The sequence below is a fragment of the Lampetra planeri genome, chromosome 4 (assembly GCF_965212315.1).
Source record: "Lampetra planeri chromosome 4, kcLamPlan1.2.h2, whole genome shotgun sequence".
Taxonomy (NCBI): domain Eukaryota; kingdom Metazoa; phylum Chordata; class Hyperoartia; order Petromyzontiformes; family Petromyzontidae; genus Lampetra; species Lampetra planeri.
Window position 1 is genome coordinate 1,726,563 of NC_136110.1, and position 27,553 is coordinate 1,754,115.

At 51.8% G+C, this 27,553-nt stretch overlaps 2 protein-coding genes across 2 annotated transcripts; one reads left to right on the forward strand and one right to left on the reverse strand.

Annotated features, from left to right (window-relative positions):
* The first annotated feature begins 334 nt into the window (after positions 1 to 334).
* Positions 335 to 4,456, forward strand: NHP2 (NHP2 ribonucleoprotein). The gene is made up of 4 exons (XM_078592959.1): positions 335 to 650; positions 1,513 to 1,582; positions 2,041 to 2,146; positions 3,317 to 4,456. Exons 1-4 carry the CDS (start codon positions 485 to 487, stop codon positions 3,440 to 3,442), a joined length of 468 nt encoding a protein of 155 aa, XP_078449085.1. The 5' UTR covers positions 335 to 484; the 3' UTR covers positions 3,443 to 4,456.
* LOC144717552 (carboxypeptidase Z-like) lies at positions 3,691 to 27,489 on the reverse strand. Its single transcript, XM_078592958.1, has 13 exons — positions 27,383 to 27,489; positions 26,957 to 27,124; positions 21,153 to 21,248; positions 18,726 to 19,052; positions 17,874 to 18,062; positions 16,562 to 16,777; positions 13,639 to 13,835; positions 12,304 to 12,456; positions 11,666 to 11,818; positions 10,495 to 10,633; positions 6,627 to 6,766; positions 6,020 to 6,119; positions 3,691 to 5,285 (listed from the first exon to the last, which is right to left on the reverse strand). The coding sequence occupies exons 2-13, from the start codon at positions 27,057 to 27,059 to the stop codon at positions 4,933 to 4,935; spliced, it is 2,166 nt and encodes a 721-aa protein (XP_078449084.1). The 5' UTR covers positions 27,060 to 27,124; positions 27,383 to 27,489; the 3' UTR covers positions 3,691 to 4,932.
* Positions 27,490 to 27,553: the final 64 nt, after the last annotated feature.

A 27,553-nucleotide genomic window follows, 5' to 3' on the forward strand; every position in this document is an offset into this window, starting at 1 on the left:
AGCTCAATACTAAAAATGCGTGCATGCTAAAGATTAATAAAATACCTAATTCAATTTTTGCTACGAAATAAGAGACGTTTAAGTCTCGCAACCATATGTTAAAAAAAAACATTTAAAATACAAACTGCGCTTCCCCGAGGCAGATACATCTAAGAAGTTAAATATGAAGTATACATTTTAAACTAATACGGATAAAACTGACGAGGGATCAGTTTTTGTCTCGCACTCAATAATAAGGCGATAAATTGCAGTAAAACATTCCTGCAGGCACTCCCAGCCGCTCTCAGGACGCCTAAAGGTGGCCCGCGGCGTCATCAAGCGGAGGGTCCTACCCTACCTTCGCGCATGCGCAGTGGCGCCACCACGTGTGAGCAACGTGCACGAAGTTGGGAATCGAGCCGGGGACGTGGGGATTTTCAGCGTCGTGAATTAACAACAACAACCACCACAACCACCACCACCACGACCCCTGCACGCTTCAGCCATGGCCAAGTCGAGCAAGCACAAGGTGGCCGAGGAGGGGCAGGCGGAGCCCGCCGCGGGCCCAGTGGAGAAGTCGTACGAGGAGCTGGTGGCGAACGTGAGCGTGATCGCGAACCCGCTCGCCTCGCGCAAACTCACAAAGAGGCTCTACAAGACCATCAAGAAGGGTACGGGGAGGCCAACGCCGCGCTCTCTCTCGTGTCTCTCCCTCCCTTCGTGTCTCTCTCTCATCGTGTCACTCCCATCGTGTCCCTCGCATCGCGTCTGTCCCTCATCGTGTCTCTCCCTCCCGTCGTGTCTCTCTCTTCCTCTCATCGTGTCTTTCTCTCCCTCTCGTGTTGCTCTCCCTCTCATCGTGTCGCTTATCCACCACACTCTTGTGTGGTGGATAAGCGACACAAGCTTCCGTCTTCAGGTGACTTTACCGAAAAAAACCTAAGAGTATGAATCCTTGCAGTCACGAAAGCTTCAAATCTAGAAGTACTGTCCTGTGTTTATAGCACGTGTGTTTCTCGTTGTGTTTGCTCTGTAACGTTGCGCGCCCTCGTCTGTTTTTACGCTTCTCTGGTATCGCGTGTCGCCTCTCTCTTGTACGTATCCTATCAATATGTTCGGATGTATCAGGTGCGCCGTGGTGTTTCTCACGTGTGGGCCATCCCCTGTCCCTCATACGTAGATCCTTCATCCCTGGTTTGCCTTTCACCTCTCTCTAGACTCCTGACTCCGGAATATTAGGGGTTTTCAATAACAGGCCACGGCTAATATTAATGGCGAGTTATAGTTTAACCAGCCAATGGTCTCTTACCCCCTTTACAACCCATGCAGAAGAGCGAGGTGCAGAATGGTCAAGTAACCCCCGCGGCGGGGGGAGAGGCCTTCATCCCGCAGTGGGCGGTATATTATTATGCCGGTACATGATACTCGGACTGCGGCGCAGTGCGGGACGTGTAAGACCAATGATGGGTGAATGCCATTTTGGATGTTGTGCCTTATCGCTCATCTTGCGGCGTCCTCTGCATTCTTCAACAGCCTCCAAGCAGAAGATGCTGAGGAGGGGTGTCAAGGAGGTGCAGAAGTTCCTGAAGAAGGGCGAGAAGGGGTGAGCGCTCGTTCGTCGTCAGACGCAACAACTCAGTGGCGTGCTTCGATTGACGTTTTTTTCGCAGCGCCTTCTATGCCCCCCCCCCCCGCCATTCACAGTTTAAACTATCAATTTAACACGTAGGCTTTCGCGACCAATATTAATCATAATCAACGTTTTTGGGTTTAGATCGCGTTGTTTATAAATGTGTCGTAACCCTCCACCACCTGACACGGCCAATCAGTAAAAAAGTGTCACGTTGACGAAAGACAAATAGTTCACTGCTTTAGCCCACCGGTGTGTTGAAGCGTGAAACCACAACATTTACAATTTGAGTAGTACGACGTTTCGCTGGTAATTGCATCCAGCATCATCGGGCAATTCGCCAGAATGGTGAGGCTCTCCTCTGTCTCCCGTTCTTATATATTGTTTAAAAAAAATGTGACCTGCATTGCGTGTGTCGTGACTGCTTGCAGAATCATCGTGCTGGCCGGTGACACGCAGCCGGTGGAAGTGATCTGCCACATACCCATCATGTGCGAGGATCAGAACTTGCCGTACTGCTACGTCCCGGCAAAGGCGGTAAGGCAACTCAGCCACGTCGGCCTCCTGGCTCAACGGCCAGAGCAGACGACTCGCATTTCCCACCCACTACAACCACGCTCAACTCCAAGGGGGGACAGACATGACACGTCTTGCTAATGTATTGCCGGGGGACACCTCATGTTAGCAACAACTAAGAGTAGACACTCTTATAGCCCATCTGACCTGTCACCCAGACCTGTACCCAGTGCCAAGGTATGAAGAAAGTTTTTTGTGGCGAAATTGGAAAATGTTTTATGAATAAAAAACCACGTGTATAATGACGTTAAAAACTGCGCACTGGCGCGTGCCGCACGTGCATCTGACGCACGTGTCTGTTGAAGTGCGCATTTTGGTACAGTCGAATACCCGGGTGCCCAGTCTACCAAGCACTCGAATTCATCTGGGAGATCTCAACCAGAAAGCTTTGACCAAAATCTACCCGGAATTCACCCTGAACGTAGTATAGCGCCATCTATTGATAGATGTTATATTTGTTTTATTGGATGAATTATGAGTGGATGTTTTTTTATCTTCAACCGCAACGAAAATTATTGTACGCTCATTTTAGTTTTCAAATTTGTGCTGCGATCCACAACCAATTTTTGAGAGCCACCCATGGATCGCAATCCACGTATTGGCCACCACTGCTGTAAGACAGTCGGGCTCCACGACCAAACAATTGAAGCTCATCTTGGTTCTTTCGGTAAAGTCACGTAGAAGGAAAATAATAAAAATAAAACATAAAATTATTTTATTATGTTTTATTTTTATTATTTAATTGTGTCCCTTCTACGTGACTTTACCGAAAGAACCAAGAAGATGAATCCCTGCAGTCACGAAAGCTTTAAATCGAAATTTTATTATGTTTTATTTTTATTATTTAATTGTGTCCCTTCTACGTGACTTTACCGAAAGAACCAAGAAGATGAATCCCTGCAGTCACGAAAGCTTTACATCGAAATTTTATTATGTTTTATTTTTATTATTTAATTGTGTCCCTTCTACGTGACTTTACCGAAAGAACCAAGAAGATGAATCCCTGCAGTCACGAAAGCTTTACATCGAAATTTAATTGAAGCTCACCTAACAAGCTGTGTTCTTGCCACCTCATTTTTTTTGCGTTTGCCCATTTTGCCGAACGTTGTCGATGTCACTTTGTGCGTTCAGGACCTGGGCGGAGCGGCGGGATCGAAGCGCGCCACGTGCGTCATCCTGGTGAAGGCGCACGAGGATTACCAGGAGGCCTACGATGAGTGCTTCGCCGACGTGAAGGCCCTGCCACTGCCCGTGTGAAGAAGACGACGACTCGCGCTCGTTACTCCAAGGGACGATTCAACGAAGTCTTGACTCCGATTCCACAATTCATTGTTGGTCTCGTGCCGTTTCTTCTACTTTGTACTGTTTGACGTTATTAGCTTAATGTAACATTGGCACACTATGTTCATAATTGATACATTTGTGATTAGACGATTGCATTACGAGTCCGAGGATGTAATGTAATTGATGCATCGTTACATGCCACCGGATGCAAACCAGACACGTTTATGTCAAAGATTAATTTATTAAAATCAGCTATTCCACTCAACATGCTTTGTCATGCACATAAGAAATTGCGAGCATTACCGTTATGCCAATAATACCAATGGGTTAGTATACATATAACAAACGAGATTTTTGAATTGTGCCACCAATATTCAAAAGTCCATTGAACCACAGTTGGGAGGACTGGGTAAAGGGGTATGTGTGTTGAACTTCTTTTCTCACCGTACGTAGCCAACCGAGCTGATCATAGGTACGGCACGTGTCCAATTGCCTCGTAATGTCTTCGTGAAGGGAGATGTGACCCATAAAACGAACGCGTGTGATGGTGCTCCCCACATCAACAAAGAATCATATTTTTTTGATACATTTTTATTAGTCGAGGCTTTAATCACAAATGACGTTGAAGCGTTGAGCTGCCCTTTGAAAGAAGACTGACACGGTGGTTAATCTGTTATTGTTAAGTTTTGTGTTAAACTGTTTTCATGAGACTTGGTATCTTTTACGTCTAACAAAAGAGTGTGATATCGTTTTGTGAAAAGGAAAGATGGAAAGATATTTCAATTTGTGTCATTGCTTTGACAGCTCCTAGGTTATTTTTTTTGTATTTAGGTTAAACAATTTGGCTGTGAGCATGTTTCTAGTAACTTGAATGTATGAAAAAAAGAAACTTTAAAAAAAATCCTTCCATACCACATTTACATGTATCGTTTTATTACAGACATTTTACAAATTATTAAAACTAGTTTTGAAAAAAAAAGGTATAAATGTTTGCCTCGTGTGCATTTTTGTTAACTTGAAATGCGAATAAAAAAATAAGTTTTTCAATATTTCAAATTCAATCCGGTAAACACCAAAACAAACTGGTCTGGCTCAAAATCTGAGCGGTGGCTCACGATTACTAAGGTGGTCGTGAATCGTGTGGGGTGCGTGGTGCAGAACGGTCCAGCAGGAGATGTGACGATTCGACGGAATTATCACAAATCTGTGTCGCGGTTCACTGAAAAGAAATGTGGAATGTAGCATCACGTGGGCTGCAACATTGACACTAACCCATTACTGTGTATCATCAGTCAATCCACTGGTTAATGAAAAGTTCCAAATTTTCCAGCCATCTTAAAATAGGATATGACAACCCACCTCGTACCTGAACACAAGCCGATCGTAACTTTTTTTAAAGCACAATCTTCCCACTTTAATCGCGTGCGTGCCAATATATTTCTAATCGCCGATTCACGACCACCTCAGTAATCGTCGTCTGGGGATACCATCATCCACGGCGGTGGCTGGATACCCATGGACTGAAAGTACGCCCACCACCTCGGCTTCTCATCCTCATCTTCCTCGCCGTTGTTCCTGGAGCGGCCCTGGCCGCGGCCGCGACCTCTGCTCAGTCCGCCCCTCCTCCTCGCGCCGTGTTGCTCTGCGGGGCTGGCGGTGGTGCCGGGTTGGCGCTGCAGCTTGAAGTCGACGCGGCCGGGCGTCTGGAGGCGCGCGGGGAGGCGGACGCGCTTCACCACGGCGCGGTAGCCCGCCCGGGACGCTCGCACGATGTAGCTGCCCGGAGGCAGCAGCCGCCAGAATTCACCGCTCGGAGCTGCGCGCCCCAAAAAAAAACACAAAGATCCGGGCAAGTGCTCTTAGCAAGCACCTAAGACGAATTGTTTTTTTCGATTTAAAGCTTTCGTGACTGCAGGGACAGTGTCTTTCCGACAGCCCTGTTCTTTATTTGAGGACGGCTGCTTGCGTTGTGGCCGAAACGTCGTGAGAATTGTATTTTATTGTTTTATTTCTATTATTTTATTATTTCCCTTCTACGTGACTTTACCGAAAGAACCAAGAAGATGAACACCTAAGATGAAGGCAAAGATCCCCCGTATAGCCTTAACAGACTGTTGGGGCAAGTGCTGTTAGCGAACATCTAAGACAAAGGCAAAGATACCCCGTATAGCCTTAACAGACTGTTGCGGCAAGTGCTCTTAGCGAACATCTAAGACAAATAGCTTTAAACTATTGTCATTGTTGTGCGTATTTAATGTGGCGCTGCACTCTGATGTTGTAGGAGAAAACATCACAAAGTCTATTTAATTAAGTAGAACGTGTTTATATTTATTTAAAGTTGCGCATTTTGATGTGACGTCACATTTCTCAAACCCCTCCCCCCTCGCCACACATCGTCACAAATGTCTGACCCCCCCCCCCCCCCCGAGGTGCGTGACCTCATTTATGGACGGCTCCATAGGTTCTCGCTAACAGCACTCGCCCCCAACAGTCTGTCACAGGCTACACCGGGGATCTTTGTCTTTGTCTCTACAGGTGAGGGCATCGCACCTGTGACGGTGTCGCGTAGGTTCCCCTTGATGGAGATGCGGGCGCCTCCAATCCCGGCACCGCGCTCGTCCCGCACGACGCCCTTGATGCCCTGGTGGACCTGCTCGGGACACAGCCGACACGGCCAAGCGGCGTGGTCTCGACGGAGACGATCCCTGCCGACTCCTCCCGCTTGCCGTGGGGGGAATTCGCGAGCGGGCGGTGGAGGTGAACAAACCCCCACACGTGGCCTGCACGGCGTGGAAGGAAGAGGGGGGGGGGGCTGCTCGTGCACTGCCCCCCCCCCCCCACGACGCGAGAAGTGCTCATCCAGTAAGGTGTTCATCTGGCATAAAAGGGTAAAACCTATTCTTATTTTTTCAGACCTTGGTATTGTACGCCAATTCGAATGCCACGAATTTAAAATCCATCGCTGTAACGCCCCCCCCCCCCCCCTTGCTCTCCCACCCGCCTTCCCCAACCCGCACTGACCAGCGTGGTGAAGTATGGTCGAATAACCCCGACCGCGATCCGATCGACAAAAAAAGGGAACCGTGACATTTTGTCGGCGAGATGCACGTGACGCGCCGCCGGTGCCGCGCCAGCGAGCGAGCGGTGCGGTGCTCACCGCCTCCACAAAGGTGAGCAGCGCCTCACGGTTGTGCGCCCACTCGATGGGAAGGTCCTCCCCGCTCGGGAACTTCACGCAGCCCAGCTCGAGGGTCAGCTCCAGGCATCCCGAGTGCAGGTAGCTGAAGTCCGGCATCCCTGCAGAGAAGCTCACCATCACTCAGCGTCGCTCACCATCGCTCACCATCTCTCACCTCACCACACCACTCCCACCTCACCTCACCACTCACACCTCACCACACCACTCCCACCTCACCACTCCCACCTCACCACACCACTCACACCTCACCACACCACTCCCACCTCACCACTCCCACCTCACCACACCACTCACACCTCACCACTCACACCTCACCACACCACTCCCACCTCACCTCACCACTCACACCTCACCACACCACTCACACCTCACCACTCACACCTCACCACACCACTCCCACCTCACCACTCCCACCTCACCACACCACTCACACCTCACCACTCACACCTCACCACACCACTCCCACCTCACCACTCACACCTCACCACACCACTCACACCTCACCACTCACACCTCACCACACCACTCCCACCTCACCACTCCCACCTCACCACACCACTCACACCTCACCACTCACACCTCACCACACCACTCCCACCTTACCTCACCACTCACACCTCACCACACCACTCACACCTCACCACTCACACCTCACCACACCACTCCCACCTCACCACTCCCACCTCACCACACCACTCACACCTCACCACTCACACCTCACCACACCACTCCCACCTCCCCTCACCACTCACACCTCACCACACCACTCCCACCTCACCACTCCCACCACACCACTCCCACCTCACCACTCCCACCTCACCACACCACTCACACCTCACCACTCACACCTCACCACACCACTCCCACCTCACCTCACCACTCACACCTCACCACACCACTCCCACCTCACCACTCACACCTCACCACACCACTCCCACCTCACCTCAACACTCACACCTCACCACACCACTCCCACCTCACCACACCACTCCCACCTCACCACACCACTCCCACCTCACCACACCACTCCCACCTCACCACTCCCACCTCACCACACCACTCCCACCTCACCACACCACTCCCATCTCACCACACCACTCCCACCTCACCACACCACTCCCACCTCACCACTACACTCCCACCTCAACACACCACTCCCACCTCACCACTCCCACCTCACCACACCACTCCCACCTCACCACACCACTCCCACCTCACCACACCACTCCCACCTCACCACTCCCACCTCACCACACCACTCCCACCTCACCACACCACTCCCACCTCACCACACCACTCCCACCTCACCACTCCCACCTCACCACACCACTCCCACCTCACCACACCACTCCCACCTCACCACACCACTCCCACCTCACCACTCCCACCTCACCACACCACTCCCACCTCACCACACCACTCCCACCTCACCACACCACTCCCACCTCACCACTCCCACCTCACCACACCACTCCCACCTCACCACACCACTCCCACCTCACCACACCACTCCCACCTCACCACTCCCACCTCACCACACCACTCCCACCTCACCACACCACTCCCACCTCACCACTCCCACCTCACCACACCACTCCCACTTCACCACACCACTCCCACCTCATCACACCATTCCCACCTCACCACTCCCACCTCACCACACCACTCCCACCTCACCACACCACTCCCACCTCATCACACCACTCCCACCTAACCACTCCCACCTCACCACACCACTCCCACCTCACCACTCCCACCTCACCACACCACTACCACCTCACCACACCACTCCCACTTCACCACACCACTCCCACCTCACCACTCCCACCTCACCACACCACTCCCACCTCACCACACCACTCCCACCTCATCACACCACTCCCACCTCACCACTCCCACCTCACCACACCACTCCCACCTCACCACACCACTCCCACCTCACCACACCACTCCCACCTCACCACTCCCACCTCACCACACCACTCCCACCTCACCACACCACTCCCACCTCACCACACCACTCCCACCTCACCACACCACTCCCACCTCACCACACCACTCCCACCTCACCACTCCCACCTCACCACACCACTCCCACCTCACCACTCCCACCTCACCACACCTCTCCTACCTCACCTCACCTCACTACTCCCACCTCACCTCTCCCACCTCACCACACCACTCCCACCTCACCACTCCCACCTCACCACACCACTCCCACCTCACCACACCACTCCCACCTCATCACACCACTCCCACCTCACCACTCCCACCTCACCACACCACTCCCACCTCACCACACCACTCCCACCTCATCACACCACTCCCACCTAACCACTCCCACCTCACCACACCACTCCCACCTCACCACACCACTCCCACCTCACCACACCACTCCCACCTCACCACTCCCACCTCACCACACCACTCCCACCTCACCACTCCCACCTCACCACACCTCTCCCACCTCACCACACCACTCCCACCTCACCACTACACTCCCACCTCACCACACCACTCCCACCTCACCACTCCCACCTCACCACACCACTCCCACCTCACCACACCACTCCCACCTCACCACACCACTCCCACCTCACCACTCCCACCTCACCACACCACTCCCACCTCACCACACCACTCCCACTTCACCACACCACTCCCACCTCACCACTCCCACCTCACCACACCACTCCCACCTCACCACACCACTCCCACCTCATCACACCACTCCCACCTCACCACTCCCACCTCACCACACCACTCCCACCTCACCACACCACTCCCACCTCATCACACCACTCCCACCTAACCACTCCCACCTCACCACACCACTCCCACCTCACCACTCCCACCTCACCACACCACTACCACCTCACCACACCACTCCCACTTCACCACACCACTCCCACCTCACCACTCCCACCTCACCACACCACTCCCACCTCACCACACCACTCCCACCTCATCACACCACTCCCACCTCACCACTCCCACCTCACCACACCACTCCCACCTCACCACACCACTCCCACCTCACCACACCACTCCCACCTCACCACACCACTCCCACCTCACCACACCTCTCCTACCTCACCTCACCTCACTACTCCCACCTCACCTCTCCCACCTCACCACACCACTCCCACCTCACCACTCCCACCTCACCACACCACTCCCACCTCACCACACCACTCCCACCTCATCACACCACTCCCACCTCACCACTCTCACCTCACCACACCACTCCCACCTCACCACACCACTCCCACCTCATCACACCACTCCCACCTAACCACTCCCACCTCACCACACCACTCCCACCTCACCACACCACTCCCACCTCACCACACCACTCCCACCTCACCACTCCCACCTCACCACACCACTCCCACCTCACCACTCCCACCTCACCACACCTCTCCCACCTCACCTCACCTCACTACTCCCACCTCACCTCTCCCACCTCACCACACCACTCCCACCTCACCACTCCCACCTCACCTCACCTCTCCCACCTCACCACTCTCACCTCACCAAACCACTCCCACCTCACCACACCACTCCCACGACACCTCTCCCACCTCACCACACCACTCCCACCTCACCTCACCTCTCCCACCTGACCACACCACACCAAACCTCTCCCACCACACCACTCCCACCTCACCACTCCCACCTCACCACACCACTCCCACCTCACCTCACCTCACTACTCCCACCTCACCTCTCCCACCTCACCACACCTCTCCCACCTCGCGCCACCACTCCACCCTTCGCCGCCCCTCTCCAACTCTTCACCAGCTCACCGCGCCGCGACGCTCACCTCCGCGGAAGCTGTACCACTCGGCTCCGTTCACGATTCCGCCGGAGGGTGCCCCGGTCTCCCCGGGGCACGGGGCCTTGTGCTTGTCGGACATCAGCGGGTGAGCCTCTGCGTACGTCCGCGCCAGCAGCCGGAACATCTGTGCGTGCGGCACACGCGTACATAACTCCTGTTGTTATCCACTGCTGGATGAGTTCCTCTCCACGGGGTGGGGGGAGGGGGCAGGGGGGTGTTTGATCACATGTCACCGCACTGATCGAGTGTGGGCCGGTCAGGGCGGGGAGCACAGACCCTTGGAGCATAGTACGGTACAACGGTGGGTTTTGTGGCCACTGCCCTCTGCGGAGATCGTAGGCCCGCATCAGGGTGCTTAATTTTTTCTTTAAACACTTTTGAAAATTTGCAACAATGCCGATAGTGTAAACATTTCTTTGAAGCACCTTGTACATGTTACATCGTTTGGCGATGATGGTGCTGCTGCGTTGGCAGTGGCGCACAAGCACGAGAAACAAAACAACTAATCAGTCAATAACGCTGCAGCATTAAAAGATACAAAAAAATCTATTTAAAATACATTTCATATTAAATATGTAACAGTTGACGTATTGGGCAATGTCTCTTCTCCGTAGCACATCAATGAATGGTGTGCTAAGGAGAAGGGACATTGCCCGAAATGTCACCTGCTATATATTTTTATTCAAGGCCACAGTGTTGTTGGCGTCAGCGATTGTTTTTGTTGTTTTATACACGGTCGTGACCCAAGCACATCTGTGAAAAAATTAACCCGTAAAAACAAAGTGTTTCACTATAAATCCTTTATATGCGTGGCGGCTAGAGTCCTCTCGTCCTCTGGCTTGAGATGGCTGCCACCTATGGGTCAGATGATTGCCTGCCACCATTAAGCAATTGGTAATTACAAATAATTTTTTTTTCCTAAAAAGTGTAAAATTTTGGAAAATTGTTTTCACGAAAATTAATTGTCACGCACAACGAGTCTGTGTGCAATTGGATCACGGGAAGTGGGTTAAAAAACGACCGAAAGATTTGCACGGTCGTAAGCGCGCAAGCAAGCAAGCAAGTGAACTTAATATAAAGGATTTAAAATCCTATTGAGCTTTACAGCTCAATAGGATTCCTTCAGCAAAAAACAATTATCCTGATTCTGACGGACCTGGTCTTCGGGCGTAGCGGAGTAGAACTTCTCGCCCATGAGCGACGCGTCGTACGGATAGCGCACGAGCAGCTCCCCGCCGTGCAGGTTCCCCGCCAGCACGAAGGGGAACTCCTCCATCCAGTCGATCACCGCGCGCGTCTCTGGCGCAACCTGCGTCGTGCGCACGTACAACAATAGTAGTCATGACAATCATCGTCATCGGCGGCGGCGGCCACGGTCAACCCCCATGGAACGGCACACAAATCCCGCGGCGTGACGGATTCCACCCAGCACCTGCACGCCAACTCTTCGCGTCGCTCCGTCTCCGCGGCGGACGCGTCTCTCGGAAGAGTTCGAATTCGGTCGCCGCCGCCGCCGTCCCTGCTCACGACGCGTTCCGCCCCCATTTGAACGACCTCCGTCTCACATCTCTGCGTGGCGTTCTCTCATCCCGGGTGCTGCCGCCTTCCGTCTCTTAATGTAATTGCCAGTGTGCGCCTCTGCACGCATTTTATCGGCGTTTGACCTGTATTCGTCGTTACTGATCAACGATCATGATTCTGAGCGAGAGATTACACCGCCTTTGTCCTCGCGGTGAATGGACAAAGGTCTCGCGGCGTGTTGGGTGTCTGTGTGTGTGCGTCTGCGAGCCTCACCTTGCCATCCCAGTATTGGTCAGGCACGGGCAGAGGCTGCGTGCGGCGCTTAGGCCGGCGCAGAACGCCGCTCGTCAGGTCCGGGAAGTTGCGGTTCAGGTCGATGTTCTGCATGTTGTTCCTGCCCTGGATGGCCTGCCGATCCTCCTCGATCTGCAAGCGTCGGGGTGGTGGGGGCAGTGTGGGCAGGCAGAGTGCCCCAGCAGACAGACATTCATTCATTTGGAGTGTGCGTGTCTCTCTCCGCGTGGTCGCATGGGTCCTCTGGGTTTTCTCTCCACATTTAGAAACTTGCTGTGAGATGATTTATATTATTTTGCTGCTATTAATTTCCACATGTGAAGCCACTTTGTTGAGCTATCATTTGTGGCCAGGTCGGTGGGCTTTTCCTGGTAGGATTGGGATGGTTTAGTTTTGTATGTTTGGGTGATTTGTTTACCTGTATCGCACTTTGCACTACGATCGTGGTTGTGTACTGTTTGTTGTTGTATCGTTCTTACCCGCCCCTGCTGGACATCTGTGAAAAAGAGCTTCATAGCTCATCGGATTCCTCCAGTAAAAATAAATAATCTGATTCTGATTCATTATCCAGACGTTTCATTCATTCTTTCAGACACGTGCCCCCGCCTTGGATCCACCACCGATCACTCGGTGGGGGCGGGAGGGGTGGCGGTGACATGGCCTTAAAACACACAGGCGTCGCTCGCTCCACAGCGGACGTTAAAGACCACCCCCCCCGACGCCGTTCGCAAGAGTGGGCCATTGCGTATCGGCGTCATGGTCCCGGTTGGCCGAATTTGAAAGATAATTCCTGCAAACGACTGAAATGGGAGTACACACGCGCACACGTTGCAGCAATGAATGCCCGCTACTGAAAAATTATCTGCTGGACCCTCCTGGAAAGGTGGGTCGTGAAACTCGGTCACTCTTTCCTGGGGTAAACAATTTGAGTAGTAGTAGTAATAATAACTTCATCAATTAGCTGATAACAAAAAGAGGACGGTAGAGCTTGGGCAATTGTTGGTAGCGTGGTTCCCCCTGGCTCCTCTGAGTCGCCCCCCCTCTCTCTCTTGGACGGCGAGAAAACACCGCGCGGCTGCGGCACCAGTAATGCTGCAGCTGCTGCAGCTCCTACTGCTGCTGCAGCAGCTGCTGTCGTTGCTGCAGCTCCTACTGCTGCTGCTGCAGCTCCTGCTGCTGCTGCTGCAGCTCCTACTGCTGCAGCTGCTCCTACTGCTGCAGCTCCTACTGTTGCTGCAGCAGCTGCTGTTGCTGCTGTCGCCGCTGCTCCTGCAGCGCGGACGAATCCGCGGCGTTTGCGACGGAGCCGCTCACGGAGTCGGCGGCGAGCTCGTATCCGTCGGGGTTCATGGCGGGGAGGATGTGGAGCCGCGTGGAGTTGAGCAGACGGCGGACGCGCGCGTCTCCCTCCTCGAGGCGAGCGCACAGGTGCTGCACGAGCGCGACGAGCAGCTCGCGGCCCAGCACCTCGTTCCCGTGGATGTTCCCCACGAGGCGAACCTCCGGCTCCACTGCAAGGAGGATGGGGCACGGGGAAAGGGAAGAGATCGAAACGTCGTGATCTATTCATAGTTTTCTATCTAGGTGGCTTTATCCAAAGAACCAAAGAGTAAGAGATTTTTAGGTGAATGATTTGTAAAAAAAAAATCGATATATTGCGATTAGATGATTTTTAGTTTTTGTTGTTGTTAGTAGCCGGGGACACGAATGTTCCCCCCCAAGCCCCCCCCTCGCCCCCCACCGCTCGTTGCAGACGTTCGCGGTTCGAATTCGGAGGGCTGGACATGCTGTTGAACGCGTTCCATTCCGTGGCTGCCGTTCCGTTATCATAATTATTATTCTAGACCGTCGTCCACTATTTTATTTTACTGAAATATGTCACCCCGAATAATTCACTCGATACGGAACATCTCGTTTGCGAGGTTGTCCTGGGTTTGCGAGTGACGCATATTCTGCCAACTCGTAATGACGCCACGTATGCGACCACGATTCCATCTACAACATGCGCAGGAGACGCTCATACGACGGCGAACACGGTCTCACAGCGGCGAGGACGAGAGTTACCCGGCTGTGAACGCTTGCGATGGGGATGAGGTGAAGTGAGGCTCAAGTAGTGTGGGATGGGTGGGGTGGGAGAGCGGTGAGTTGAGTGGGAGAGAGAGCAGGAAAGAGGAGTTGGAGCTGTCCGTTGTTGTTTGATTGTTGATTGCTGTTGTTGTTTGTTTGATTGTTGTTCCAATAGCCAGGTGTTGTCTGGCCGAACTGTCGGTGAAAGCGGTTGCCGTAATCAGAGAGAGAAGAAGTTCTAGATTTGAAGCTTTCGTGACTGCAAGGATGCATACTCTTAGTTCTTTCGGTAAAGTCACGTAGGTGATGCAGCAAATCTGGCTGTGACGGTCCCACCTGATGACGGAGACTTGTGTTGCCTCCGAAACGTCGTGATTTTTATTTTATTTTAAATTAATTTCATTTTTTACCTACGTGACTTTACCGAAAGAACTAAGAGTATGAGAGAAGAAGTCTGAACAACAACAACAAAAAAACAACAACAACAACAACCCGGCTCCCCACTCCTGTTACAGCCGCCCTCACCAGTGAAAACGGGGGGAGGGGGGAGGAATGGGCGACGCTCTGAACTTAATCTCCCGCGACCGAGTCGATTTTCTTTGCCGGCGCTTGAAGACAAAGAGGTCGACCCCCCTCTATGGTTCCGTCGCGAATCCCCTTTGTTGCAAAGTCACAGCATGACCCGTTTCACGGTACACCTGGGTGCTGGGCTTTTACACACACAACAAGAACAGCTTGCAGATAAACACAAGCCACGCCGGTTTTCACGGCTCCTTGTCGGTCCACCGCCACCGGGCGGACGTGCCTAACCGTGCTGTCAGCCATGGGGGTGGGGGGGGTTGTTTCACCATATTTCACCGTGCCGGTCAGTAAGGAGTTTCACAAAGGGTAGTGCCCGGGACCGGTTGTTGTTACCCGTGGCCGGGAATCGAACCCAGGCAGCCACGTTTAGAGTGCAGGATGCGAAACCACTGCGCCACCGCACCTCTCTGTAAGCAATCATTTATTTTGCTCTATTTTAAGCTTGAATACGACCAAAAAACTAAACACGCTTTGAGACCTGTGTTGCTTGAATATGATTTGACGAGTCACTTGAATTGTATTTCTTGTAGGAGGAAACTAGAGAGTCCAAAAGAGACATACATTTGGGACAACGTTCAAACCCCAGCAAAGAAAAAATCATCAATCTATTTCCTTCTCAGCCCACTGCAGGTGTCTTATTGGTCCGGCCTTGACGTGTCATTAAAACCAGTCTCGTACATTTAACCAGGAGAGCCTCATTGAGCTTCAATAATATTTTTCATTAGAATTATTATTGTTGCTATTCAATCGAGGCATTCACATTTTAGAGAGTGTTTTGCATGTGGGAGGAAACTGGAGGACCCGGAGAAAAGCTACCACACGAGAAGGTGACACACACAAAGCTCCCCACAGATGGGTTCATGAACCCACTGCCGCCATCTCTTGACATCCAGAGACAGCCCAACAAGGAGTTTTACTGGTATGAACCTCCTAGTTACACCAGCCCACAGGGGATTATTGTGTCCGTCCGTCGTGCAAGGAGGGGCTGAGTGGGGAGGGAGGGGCTGGGTGGGGAGGGGAGGGTGGGGAGGGGCTGGGTGGGGAGGGTAGGGCTGGGTGGGGAGGGGAGGGTGGGGAGGGGCTGGGTGGGGGGTGGGAGGGGTGGGGCTGGGTGGGGAGGGGCTGGTCACCCCGTGGTGCCCTTATAAAACTCAACGTTTAACCTACTCACGCCGGCTTGTACCCAGCCTCACAGTCGGGCATATTTGCGGAATACACCACGCCGCCGTTGACCCTGGCCATTGACCAAGCAACCCAACGTTCCTACCAGCTCCCTCCGCAGGACAATGTGTTACAAAGACATATGTGGTCCACCGACCCCTTGCCTCCAAATGTTTGGATCAGCAGAGCTCCTTGTCCTCTCTCTACCCGCTAGATTGAACTGCAGGTCAGCGTGACTTCTTTCCCTCCCTCTTTCCCCCTTCCTAAACTGCGCTAACGTTTAACGTCAATTAAAAAAGATAAGCGACTCTTTGGGTTAGATCGCGTGAATATAATTGTGTCATTAAACACGCCACGCCACACAGGACCGCCTCGTCAACACGCTCGCCGTCAGTTCGGCCAAAAGCTCCCCGAGAGCCAGACGTACGCAGCTCGTGCTTGCCCGGGTTTTCCGACAGCTCGATGACGAGGAGGTCCCGGTTCTCGAAGCTCTTGCCGATGCTGTAGAGCCTCGCGGCGCCGCCGCACGACTTCTCCGCCCGGCGCAGCGCCCGCGCCATCTCGGCGTGCCGTCGGTGCCTCAGCACGGCGCCACGATTCCCCGCGTCGGCGCCGGGCCAATCCTCCCCGTGCGGCCAAGCGTCTGTGAGGGCACGCGGGCGCAGGGGGGGAGGGGCGGGGGGGACAAAGGTGGACGTGTCATCGAGAGAAGCGCGAAGTCTTCCCAGGCCGAAGCGCCGGCGCCGTTCGTCGCTTTCTTTTTCGGAGGTTTCGAATCCGTAGCGGCCGCCCTGGTTATTGCCCCGGCGCGTGTCGGTGCTAACCGCACCGGCGCACGCCGCCTGCTTCACAGTGGACGTTTTTAAAGATCCGTGTGACATCGCTAGCAAGAGCAAGCCACCGTGTGCCGGCATCACGCTCCAAGTTTGAAACATTACCCGCAAAATACTATATACCGTACGCAGCAATCATCGCCGCCTACTGCAAACACTTGGCAGGAACTTCCTGTAAAGAAGTCGTGTTACTGGGTGAGGCTCTCCTGGGTAAACAAGCATCATAATAATGATAAAGGTCAATCAAAGTCAGGTTCTTGCCAGTTGCGTAACAATGCACCACTCAGGACAATGTGTTCGCATGCCGCTCCCCCTCCCCCCCCAACCGCATCTGGTCGTGTGAGACATTATTCTTCCCGGATGTTTGTAGCTCAGAGGTGACAACCCCAGTGTCACCACCCTGCACCCTCTACTGCAGCTCAAACACTGGGTTTTGTTGTTGTTGTTGTTGTGTCATTAGCAGCTATGAACAATCCGCTGCTGGATGAGAGCCTCCCCTAGCCGTCACCACTCACGATCTTGCGAAGCAACGATCCGCCTAAGCACCCGCACACAAGAAGCATTGTTGTCCTTCCCCCGCACGGTCGGCTATGTACGATGCGAAAGAAGTTAAACATATTGTAACATGCATCAAGTAAAGCCGGAGTCTCGAGACTCTTGCAGGAACATCCGGTTACGTTCCACCAATGGGTGCGTTTGCATAAATGCACGTGGGAGCTGAAACCCCAAGCAGAAAACCCACCACGAGTACTTAGGTGGGCGGGGGCAAAAGACTCAAACCTCCACTTGCCCCACCGCCACCTCTGGACCACCTCGCAGCCCGGTGATCCACCACAAAACCCTCGCCTCCGAAAGTACCTCATGGTAACCGTGCCTGGCACCGCCCCCTCTCGCCGGCGCTCTCACCGAGGGAGAATCCTCGGCCCGTGGGGTCCACGCACTCCTCCTCGCGCTCGCTCGCCGTGTGGTTCTCGCACTCCAGGTAGTGGGGCCAGCGCATCTGGATGCGGCGGAAGGCGCGCTCGCAGTTCCGCCGGAGGTCGGTGCAGACGGCGCGGCACGGCCTCACCACGCGCGACCGGGTGCGCGGAGCGCCTGCGGTGCAAGAAGGGCTTCATCGTCATCATCAACGTCGTTGTCGTCATCATCAGCAACGTCATCATCGTCGTCGTCATCGTCGGTGTGATCAATATGAATGGTATTCTGTGAAAGAACCAATGTAGAAAATCCCTGGGTTTGATTTTCCATGAAGCTCATGGTCCACTATAAACCGCATTAATACATACTATGATGAGAATAAGACTTTTACAAGGCGCTGATAATGGTCACGCACCTGAAAACACCTTACGTCACAAACATCGTCTCAACCGTTCCAGTGAGTCTAATGGACCCGGCCTGCAGAGAGGCATAATCAGCCAGCAGGGGGGAAACGTGCCACCTGGTCTCCTGCTGCCCACATTCACACAGCGGGCAGCTGTCACGGAGGCGCCATCAGTGGCCTTCGGAAGCAACACACACAACACACACAACACACACAACACACACAACACACACAACACACACAACACACACAACACACACAACACACACACCCTGGTCACCACTGGCAGCGGTTCCACGAAACCCACTGACACCTTGGGATGTCGACGACGTATAGACCGGTGGTGGCGCACGCTGGGCTCACAAACCCTCGGACCTCTCGCAGCAACGACGACCACAACAGGTGGCAGAGGACCCGGAGCCGCGACGAGCGCTCACCTTCCCACGCCAGCGGGTGCGGCTCGGGTGGCGGTGGCACGCACTTGGGCGCCAGCACAGCGCACGCGAAGAGACGCAGCTGGGGCTGGCACTCGCCGTCGAGCAGCTGCGGGAGCACGCTCATGAGCACGTACTCGGGGCTGCGCTCGCTGTCCAGCGGCGACGTGTGGCCCAGGGCGTTGGGGTAGCGCGTCGCACTGTACGGGAGGTCCTCGCAGTAGCCCAGCCTCAGCGGGACGCAGTCGCCCGTGCTGCTGCTGCCGGCGCCGTCGTCGCCCACTCCTGCCGAGTCCGTCTCCTGCCCTGTTCCTTCCCAGCCTCTGCGATCTGGATGGAGGGGCACAGGTTGGTTGGACGATCTGGATGCAGGGGCACAGGTTGGATGAAGGATGTGGATGGAGGGGCACAGGTTGGATGGAGGATTTGGATGGAGGGTAAGAGGTTGGATGGAAGATCTGGATAGAGGAGAGTCAGTGGTTGGATGGAGGGTCAGAGGTTGGTTGGAGGATGTGGATGGAGGGTCAAAGGTTAGATTGAGGATTTGTATGGAGTGTTAGAGGTTGGTTGGAGGATCTGGATTGAGAGGCATAGGTTGGACGGAGGATCTGGTTGGAGGGTCAGAGGTTGGATGGACAATCTGGATGGAGGGTCAGAGGCAGGGGCAGACCCTGGTGTATGGAAATAAATGCCCCCGCCCCCCCTCCCGGCCGATTTCATCCCCCCCTCTTTTGATACTGACAAAACATGTCCTGTAGATACCGGTGCTCAACCCCTGCTATTAATGCTGCTCTGATACTGGCAATGCCTTTGTGCCATTCACCTTTTGGCGTTGTTCTCTCGTCTCACACCGGTGCAGAGACAAGGCCATGACGAAGGTTGCCGTCTCTGGTGTGGGCCAATCAGTTTCGAAGGCAATGCGTACGTACAACATCAGCGCACGTTTGCGTTGCATGTTTTACCACCAGCATGTGTGGTTGATGCGGACTTGATGCATTGAAATAGGTGCCTATTTTGTGTTTGAGCATCTGAACACAACTCCTGTGGCATTGCCAGAAAGGGTGAAGCCTATTCTTTTGTTTTTCACACCCGCTGGCTTTATTATTTCATTTATCTATGACTATCTGAAATCATCGTCATCATTGTGAGCAATATTATAATAATGACCTTCACTCAATGACCTTCACTCTCATGTCATCACTATCAGTAATTATCAAAATAGTAATTATCAAAATAGTAACCCTCATGGTGATCAATTGCATTGTCATGATCACCGCCATCAATGTAATCATAATTATAGTCATCGCCGTTGTCAGGGCGATTACTGTCATCGTTGAAATCATTCCCATGAGGAACATCTTTCATTAGCGTAATCATCATCATATTAGTGCGTATTTTCATCAATGTAGTCATAATCATTGTAATAATTATGACCATAATCTGTTTTGTCTTTCGTGATTGATTTCCTTTGACTTCCCTCACCTCTGAGCTGTTGCCATCATTAATGATGCATCATTTTTCGTGTAATGTCTTTTTTTTTTGTCCACGTCAACATTTCTCTCTCCTTCCGTGAGTGCGCACAGAGCTTGATTTGTTACTGCTAGGCTGGCTTGGAGGAGAAGTTATTGGCATAAGGCACTACCACTTGAGTTCAAGGTCTATACGCCTGCCCGTAATAATCCTACATTATTGTGGCCTGTGTTGCTGGATGAGGACAAAAATAATTGTCACGAGGACAACATCATGCGTGGCCACAATGGCACTCTTGAGCGTGCATGACAACAATAATAATTTTCGATTTAATGCTTTCGTGACTGCAGGGATTCATCTTCTTGGTTCTTTCGGTAAAGTCACGTAGAAGTGACTTTACCGAAAGAACCAAGAAGAACAATAATAATAATACCGTGTCGGTTATGGGAGTTGTTTGACCATACTTCACCACGCGAATCAGTGCAGGTCGGTGGAAGGAGGGACCAAGACTGGTTCCGATATCAATCGCCGGCTGTGGCCGGGACTCAAACTCGAACTCGCCAGGTTTAATAGCGCGGACAGCCGACCACTGTGCCACCGTTTCCCCCACCCATACACGGGGCTTTACTTCAGCCGTGTCTGTCCTGCTAGGTACGCGACACACCACATCTAATACAGTCGTAGCCTTGGCTACTTGTAACGTGTCTACTCCAATCGTAATTACCAGCGGCCCGGAAAATATTCAGTGAAAAACGAACACTGAAATGTAGGTGAAGGGTAAAGCATATATTTATCTGTAACGCTCGTATCACCGGGGAGACAAAGGCGGCCGGGCATGACCCACAGTGCTGAACACAGCGGTTAGTCCCATTGCGTACTGCGCCGACCTTAATAGGTGCTCGCCGACACGCGCTCCGACGGTGCGTGTGGGTGGCGAGTGCATGCCGGGTTTAACCTCACCAGGCTCGGGTCCCTCTTCGTAATATCTGTCCACGTGGTCGTATGGATCTCGGCTGCGCTCGACATCCGGGTAGTAGTTTTCAGGTGGACAATCGCCTGTCCATCATCATCATCAACAACATTAACAACATCGTCATTATCAGCAGCAGTATCATCATCGTCATCAGCAACACTCAGATATTTGGGGGTAGGAACGAAGCATCAGGTCACGGATTAATATCGATCATACGATCGCTTGTGTTGTAATGGGTTTCTTTATTGGGGGAGACGCAATCGCCTTTCAGGCTGCGGCATGTATACCGTGCAGGGGAAATTTCGAATTTGCGCGGGGAACTACAGGAGGTACGTTGTGGCGACAAAACGCAGTTATTCAACATGAAACGGGAGCCGTACTAACGCCACACCAAAGCACTGCTACAGTAGAAAGTGTTGTATGTAATGGGTTCACATCACAGCAGTAGATTGATCATGGCTAGTGATGATGATGATGGCGACGTGGCTAAATTAGTGGTACGATAAAAATATAAACAAATTATTTGGTGATGCTGCTGCTGCTACGTTGGCGGTGATGCATAAGCACAAATAACCGCAACAGAAACTCAGCATATTCTTTGGGTCTTTCGGCAAAGTCACATAAATAGGTTCAGAGAAAAAAATAATAATAAAAACTACGACGTTTCGATCGCTTGTGTTGCGATCGAAACGTCGTAGTTATTTTGTTATTTTCTTTGAACCTATCTACGTGACTTTACCGAAAGACCCAAAGAATATGAATTCCTGCAGTCACGAAAGATTTAAGTCAAGATAACAACTCAGCATATTCGTCAAAAACAGTGACCTTCAAAGGACAAAATATACATACACTCAAGTGTTGAATTTCATATTGAATTTCAACTATCACTGCTGGCAGAACACCGAATTCTGTCCATCTGCATTGCCCGGTTGTTATATCATAGACTTGTTGACGGATGTCCTTCATTGAAATTCAACATTTTTCTTGATTATTTATGGTATTTTCTGTTTTCCTCGTCAGGTCACAGTGTTATTGACGAATGTGTCAAGTTGTTGTTTTTTTGTGCTTGTGCACCACCGCCAACATAGCAGCAGCAGCAGCAGCAAAGTAACTTGCTTAGTTCCCGACCAATTGAACTGTGGTCGTCCAAAAATCGAGCAAACGTCACCAGAACAACGGGAGGGCAGCGGTGAGACATAGACAACTGTAGACCGGTTTCACCAGAATTAAGACTCATCAGTGCGGTATGGTCACCGATGTCCACGGCTGCCGAGTCTGCCTCTGAGATCCTGTCCAGAGGAGCCCCCCTTCTCCTCCCCTCTAGCCACTTCAACATCACGGGTACCCCATCGGCACTTGCCCACATGGCAACAATTGAAATGTGTGAATGACGAGAAGACCCCGTGACAGCGGGGACATTGCGCGAGACAAAGAGCTTCCCTACCGGCAGTGCACGTGTTCGATGAACCTCGTTGCTTTCTTGACCTGCAAACTCATGTTTCTGAAAACGATGGGTTTTCTCGTCACAGACGGACTTGGGTATTATCAAGACTCATCCTGGCCACCACCAGCATCCTCTGATGTTTAGGAGAATCTTCCCCTGGGTCGCCGATCTCTGGTGGATGCCACTCCAATAAACGCCGGTCCTGGTAACCCGCGTACCGTACCTCTCCTCCTCCTCCTCCAGCCCCCTAAACATGTGCGTCGTCTCGAGTTACATGTGCTTTCACTAATCGCGAGCTCGCTCTGGAATTCCACGATGTCTTGTGAACATTATATATCTCAATTTAAACAGGCACAAAAAAAATCGCCAGACTGTTTTCGTTTAGATGATGCGTTCCCTGTTTGCCTTCTAACCGTTCCCACCACTTTCCCTGCACGTTCTGGGTGGCGACGGCTCAGAGGCCGTTTATCCAGCAGTGGATTAAGCATGCCTCATTACAGCTGGTTTTTATTTGTTTCGAGGCAGCTGTTAAGGTTGTTCATCTTCCAGGGCCGGATCATGGTCCCGTGAGGCCCCTAGGCACATGTCTTTTGGAGACCCCCCCCCCCCCGCTTTTCTATATTGGTGTCTTTCTTGCCTTCCTCCTCGCAAAATCATCCACGAGATCGTCAACATCTCGCTGTCTGACAAAGTCTGACTCTATTGACATGAGTTACAATGAGCTGAGACGTGTTAGGCAACATGCTTCTCCACAGCTCGTTTTTATTCTGCCTAAAAGGGAAAATGTCCGCTCACCCTGGCAGTTTGTCACTGGCAAAGTTAGAAACATCCGAATTGCCACGAACACATTGGGGAACACTGACTGCAGATTAAGTGCCTGCAACGTCTCAAGCAATTTAGTTGGGCACTTCTCACCCTCACAGTCAGACATGACAGACTTGAATTGGATGAGTTAATTGGCAAAGTTCATTTCCAGGTCTGATGGATATGCAGCAGAGAGCGCATTTACCTTTTCCACTATGACATCACTGTTAGACACCTGATGTGACAAACAGAACTCCAAAAGAGACTGGTCAAACGCTTGTAAGCATCCAAGCGATGTTCAAGGCATGCCACTAGCTTATCAATGACCTCATAAAATGTTTCTTATTTTGAACTTCTCCCTCCCCTCAAGTGTCACACCTGGCTCTGAGCTCTCATCTGTAAATGTTTTGTGTTTCCTCTTTCGCTGAAGATCGTGCTTAGATGACTGAGATACGCCTGTCACATTTTAGGCTGCCCTTTCAAAAGCCTCAAACTGGTCTCGCTGTCCCGCCACAAAATCCCTCAACAAAGGCAAAAGCTGTGCTGCTACAGAGATGTCAATGTCACTTGTCTGTAGGTGCATGCTTGTCGCGTGGAACCGGTCAAGTATGACGTCCCAGAAATGTGTCATGAACACCATCTCTTAGGTGTCCAATTTAGCACATAGTCCAGCGACCTCAATTCGAGTATCTCTTTTCTCATTATCATCATTGCATACACCACCGAAGGCCTCTCTAATATGGGTGTCATTTCTCCATGGTGCCTTGGTTGACTCTGCCTGAGCACTCCACCGAGTACTGGACAGCGATTTTAATGTCAGTCTGACATCTGTCTTCCGAAAGACTTTCCCCCATCTGTGTGTGGATGAAGAGCAAAATGTGCACAGTGACTGTAACATGTTAAACTCGTCAGCCTCTGGGCTACTCCTGTCTAAGGTGTTAACACCAACTAAGTTTAGTGCTACAAAAGTGTTGCGCAAGGCACAGACTCGATCAGAGGGTTTTTTTTGTTTCAGGTGAGCCTGTAGCCCATTGCATTTTCCTGACATGTTGCTTGCATTGTCATATGACTGCCTCTACAGTTTGAGAGGTCCAACCCAAGGCCCTCCACCATCAAAGAAAGCCACACAGTCTGCTAAAGGTTTACCAGTGCGGCTCTCGATTGGCTCAAAGCGCAGGAATCGCTCCACCACTCTCCCGCTGTTGTTAACAAACCGGAATATGAACGTCAATTGGTCCACATGTGACAGGTCTGGGGTGGAGTCAACAATTAGTGAAAAATATCTGACATGCCAAATCTCATCTGCTATTGTTTCGCGAGGTTTCTGACCCATTAGCTCAATGAGTTCTTCACACATTGCCGATAACAAATCAGTGACGATTATCTGAACCGGTCCTGATGCCTCCCCTAAGTCGACTCGGTTCAAATGAGTACCTGGTGTGGTGTCTAAATATCGACACTAGGGAGACAAAGGCGTTCGGGTGTGGTCATGGCCACCCATCCACCTCATGTACCGTTCCAGCCTTCATAGGTGCTATTCGCTAACAGCACTTGCCCCAACAGTATGTTAAGGCTATTTGGGGGGATCGTTGTCTTCATGTGCCCCGAAAACCTGTTAGTAATAGTCTAAGCCACTCAGAGCAAAAAGCAGTCCGCCTAACTTGACTTCATCATCTTGCGACGGGGCTACTGATCTTCATCAAATGTGTTTCGTGCACTCTCGAGACCCCCCCCCCCCACGTCTTTGCGATGTTGCAGTTATTTAAAAAGAAAAATCTCCATCGAAGCTTTTGGTCTCTGTCGAAGTTTTTTTTTTGGCCGCTTAACGGTAAAACCCCTTGATTTATGGAACGAGGGCTAATGCTGTGGCGTGCCAACGCCTGGGTGCAGAAATCTAAACCACATGGCACCAGCAAGAGGAGAAAACCTCGGGCGATCTTGGCCAGGCAGCGGCGCTGCGCTCGAAGCGCATGGTCCACGTGATACAGCAGCCCCTTTGTCAATCCGCTGCTGGACGAGGACCTCCCTAAACGCCTTGCGCATCGTGGGGGATATTTGACCATACTTCGCCACGATTGTCAGTGCGGATTGGGGAAGGCGGGTGAGGGGGGAGGGTGCGGGTCAAGAATGGATTTTCAACTCCAAAACACGGCCCGATTTATATACAGTATGTAACAGATAACCATATACATCTTAATATATATCTGTCGCTGCGCATTAAAAATATTAAGTTATGATCCACGCATTCATGATTAGCAGCATTGGATTCGGGACAAGCAACCCTCTTTATCGGTTTCAACATACAGTGTCTCATCAGCCGAAGAGTCGAGCTTGCACGAGTCGCGACTGGCTATCGGCATGGACCCTCTGCTTAAGATGTGGGTCCCAGTTGGACACAAAATCATACAATACACAACACGCCCTCTCCCGAGGCATGTAACAAACTTTACGATTCGATTACAAATAGATATTTTACTGTTTTTTTCCCGTCTCGTTTGTATCGTTCATCGTTTTTGTTCCTTTGCATAGTTTTGATAGACTAAATCAAATATCCGCATATCATCTGCAAATTATTACTTGCATCAATATGGTCCTTTTTTTACTCATATATGTTTACATTAAATTTACACGCGCAACATTCAACGTGTAGCGACCGATTATTCGTGGCAAAGAAAAAGTTATAAACTAACAAGAATGAAATCATTGCCGTTCATCCGCGACGCGTATCCGACGTGTATAGTTTCAAGATGTATGCGCAGTATCTTGACCGAACATAATCGATTTTTATCGATTAATCGATTAGTGGGCACGCGTTGAGAGGTCACGCGCGTGCAGTGATAAACAGACGATTACAACGACGACGACGACGATGAAGTTTGCCCTGACACAAGCAACGACCCTACAGACGTACGCATGTTGAACTTCTTTCGCACCGTACGTAACCAACCGTGCTAATTGGAGGTGCGGGGGAAGGACAACAAACTAAAGAAGGCGAGCATCATCATGTCTTGAGACTACTAAGAGGCAATTATGAGCTTGTTTTTGTCTTGACACAAGCAGCAAGTTAATTTCTCGTGAAAGATGATGGTGTATTGAGATGAGCAGCAAAGTTAGAGACGCATTCGATTATATTCTTGTGAACGATGGCAATGTACTCAGGAGCTAGATGCCAATGTTGGTGTCAGCTGGCGACGACGAGAGGGCTTCGGGAGAAAGTTCGTGTCGTTTTATTATTGCGCCTCCTTCGTTGACGCAACGCAGATGACATTTGTTTCCTACGTGGTTCATAGTTTGGGTTTCATGGCCACAATCGCAGAACTGTGGCTTGTCTTTAATGTTCCATTCATGAAGGAAGTGTGCGCATCTGCCTGGTGATGTTCTGATGCGACCGGTGCTCACACCGCGCGCGTCTTCGGTGATGCATGTGATGTAATGAATTATTGATGAAAGTAGCAAGTAAAATTCACAGTGCAGATCATGATGGCAATGCTGATGAAGATTAAAACGATGATGACCATTCTCAATATCATCCTCGCGCCTCACCATAAGAGTCGCGCGATCGGGGGTCACAATCCTGACCCTGAGTAGCCCTGGGCACCACCAGCACCACCGCCAGGATCAGTCGCTGCAGCATCCGGATTTCCATGGTCGCCTCAACTCTGTTTGCTACTCACCCGGAACCTCGCTCGCCAATCCTCGCGGAACCGACGGCTGAGAGGTGCGGGAAAAAATGCGATCAATGAATGAGCGTCAAGACATCAGCGGCAAGGGGACTCGACTTCGCTTCCTGCACAGCGGACATCAGCGCCACAAGTTAGCAGCAGTATCGTAACCAGCATCAGCAGCACGCTCTGTGTGTGTGTGTGCGCTGCACAATGCAGCGCAAATAGAATCACTCATAAACCACGTGGCTCGCTATGTGGGTTAAGAACGCAGGTTTTTTGTGACCACGTGTCCAATTGGACTCACAATGATGACACGTCGGCGATCCGGCGCTCGCTCGTTAGCCCTGTAGCGATTCCATTCCCCTCCACTCCTCTGCCGCCCTCTCTCTCTTTCTCTGTCTGTGTCTGTCTTGTTCCCCTTCGCAGAACCACCCCACCCTTCCCCGCGACCTCCTCTTCCCTATCCTCCTCCTCC

Excerpts from the sequence above, each read along its gene's own strand:
- NHP2 (XM_078592959.1), top strand. The coding sequence starts at position 485 with ATGGCCAAGTCGAGCAAGCACAAGGTGGCCGAGGAGGGGCAGGCGGAG. Across the intron at positions 1,583-2,040 it reads CTGAAGAAGGGCGAGAAGGG|AATCATCGTGCTGGCCGGTG; the intron begins GTGAGCGCTCGT and ends GACTGCTTGCAG. Across the intron at positions 2,147-3,316 it reads GCTACGTCCCGGCAAAGGCG|GACCTGGGCGGAGCGGCGGG; the intron begins GTAAGGCAACTC and ends TTGTGCGTTCAG.
- LOC144717552 (XM_078592958.1), bottom strand. The coding sequence starts at position 27,059 with ATGGAAATCCGGATGCTGCAGCGACTGATCCTGGCGGTGGTGCTGGTG. Across the intron at positions 19,053-21,152 it reads CGAAGAGGGACCCGAGCCTG|ATCGCAGAGGCTGGGAAGGA; the intron begins GTGAGGTTAAAC and ends CCCTCCATCCAG. Across the intron at positions 16,778-17,873 it reads GGGCCGAGGATTCTCCCTCG|ACGCTTGGCCGCACGGGGAG; the intron begins GTGAGAGCGCCG and ends GTGCCCTCACAG.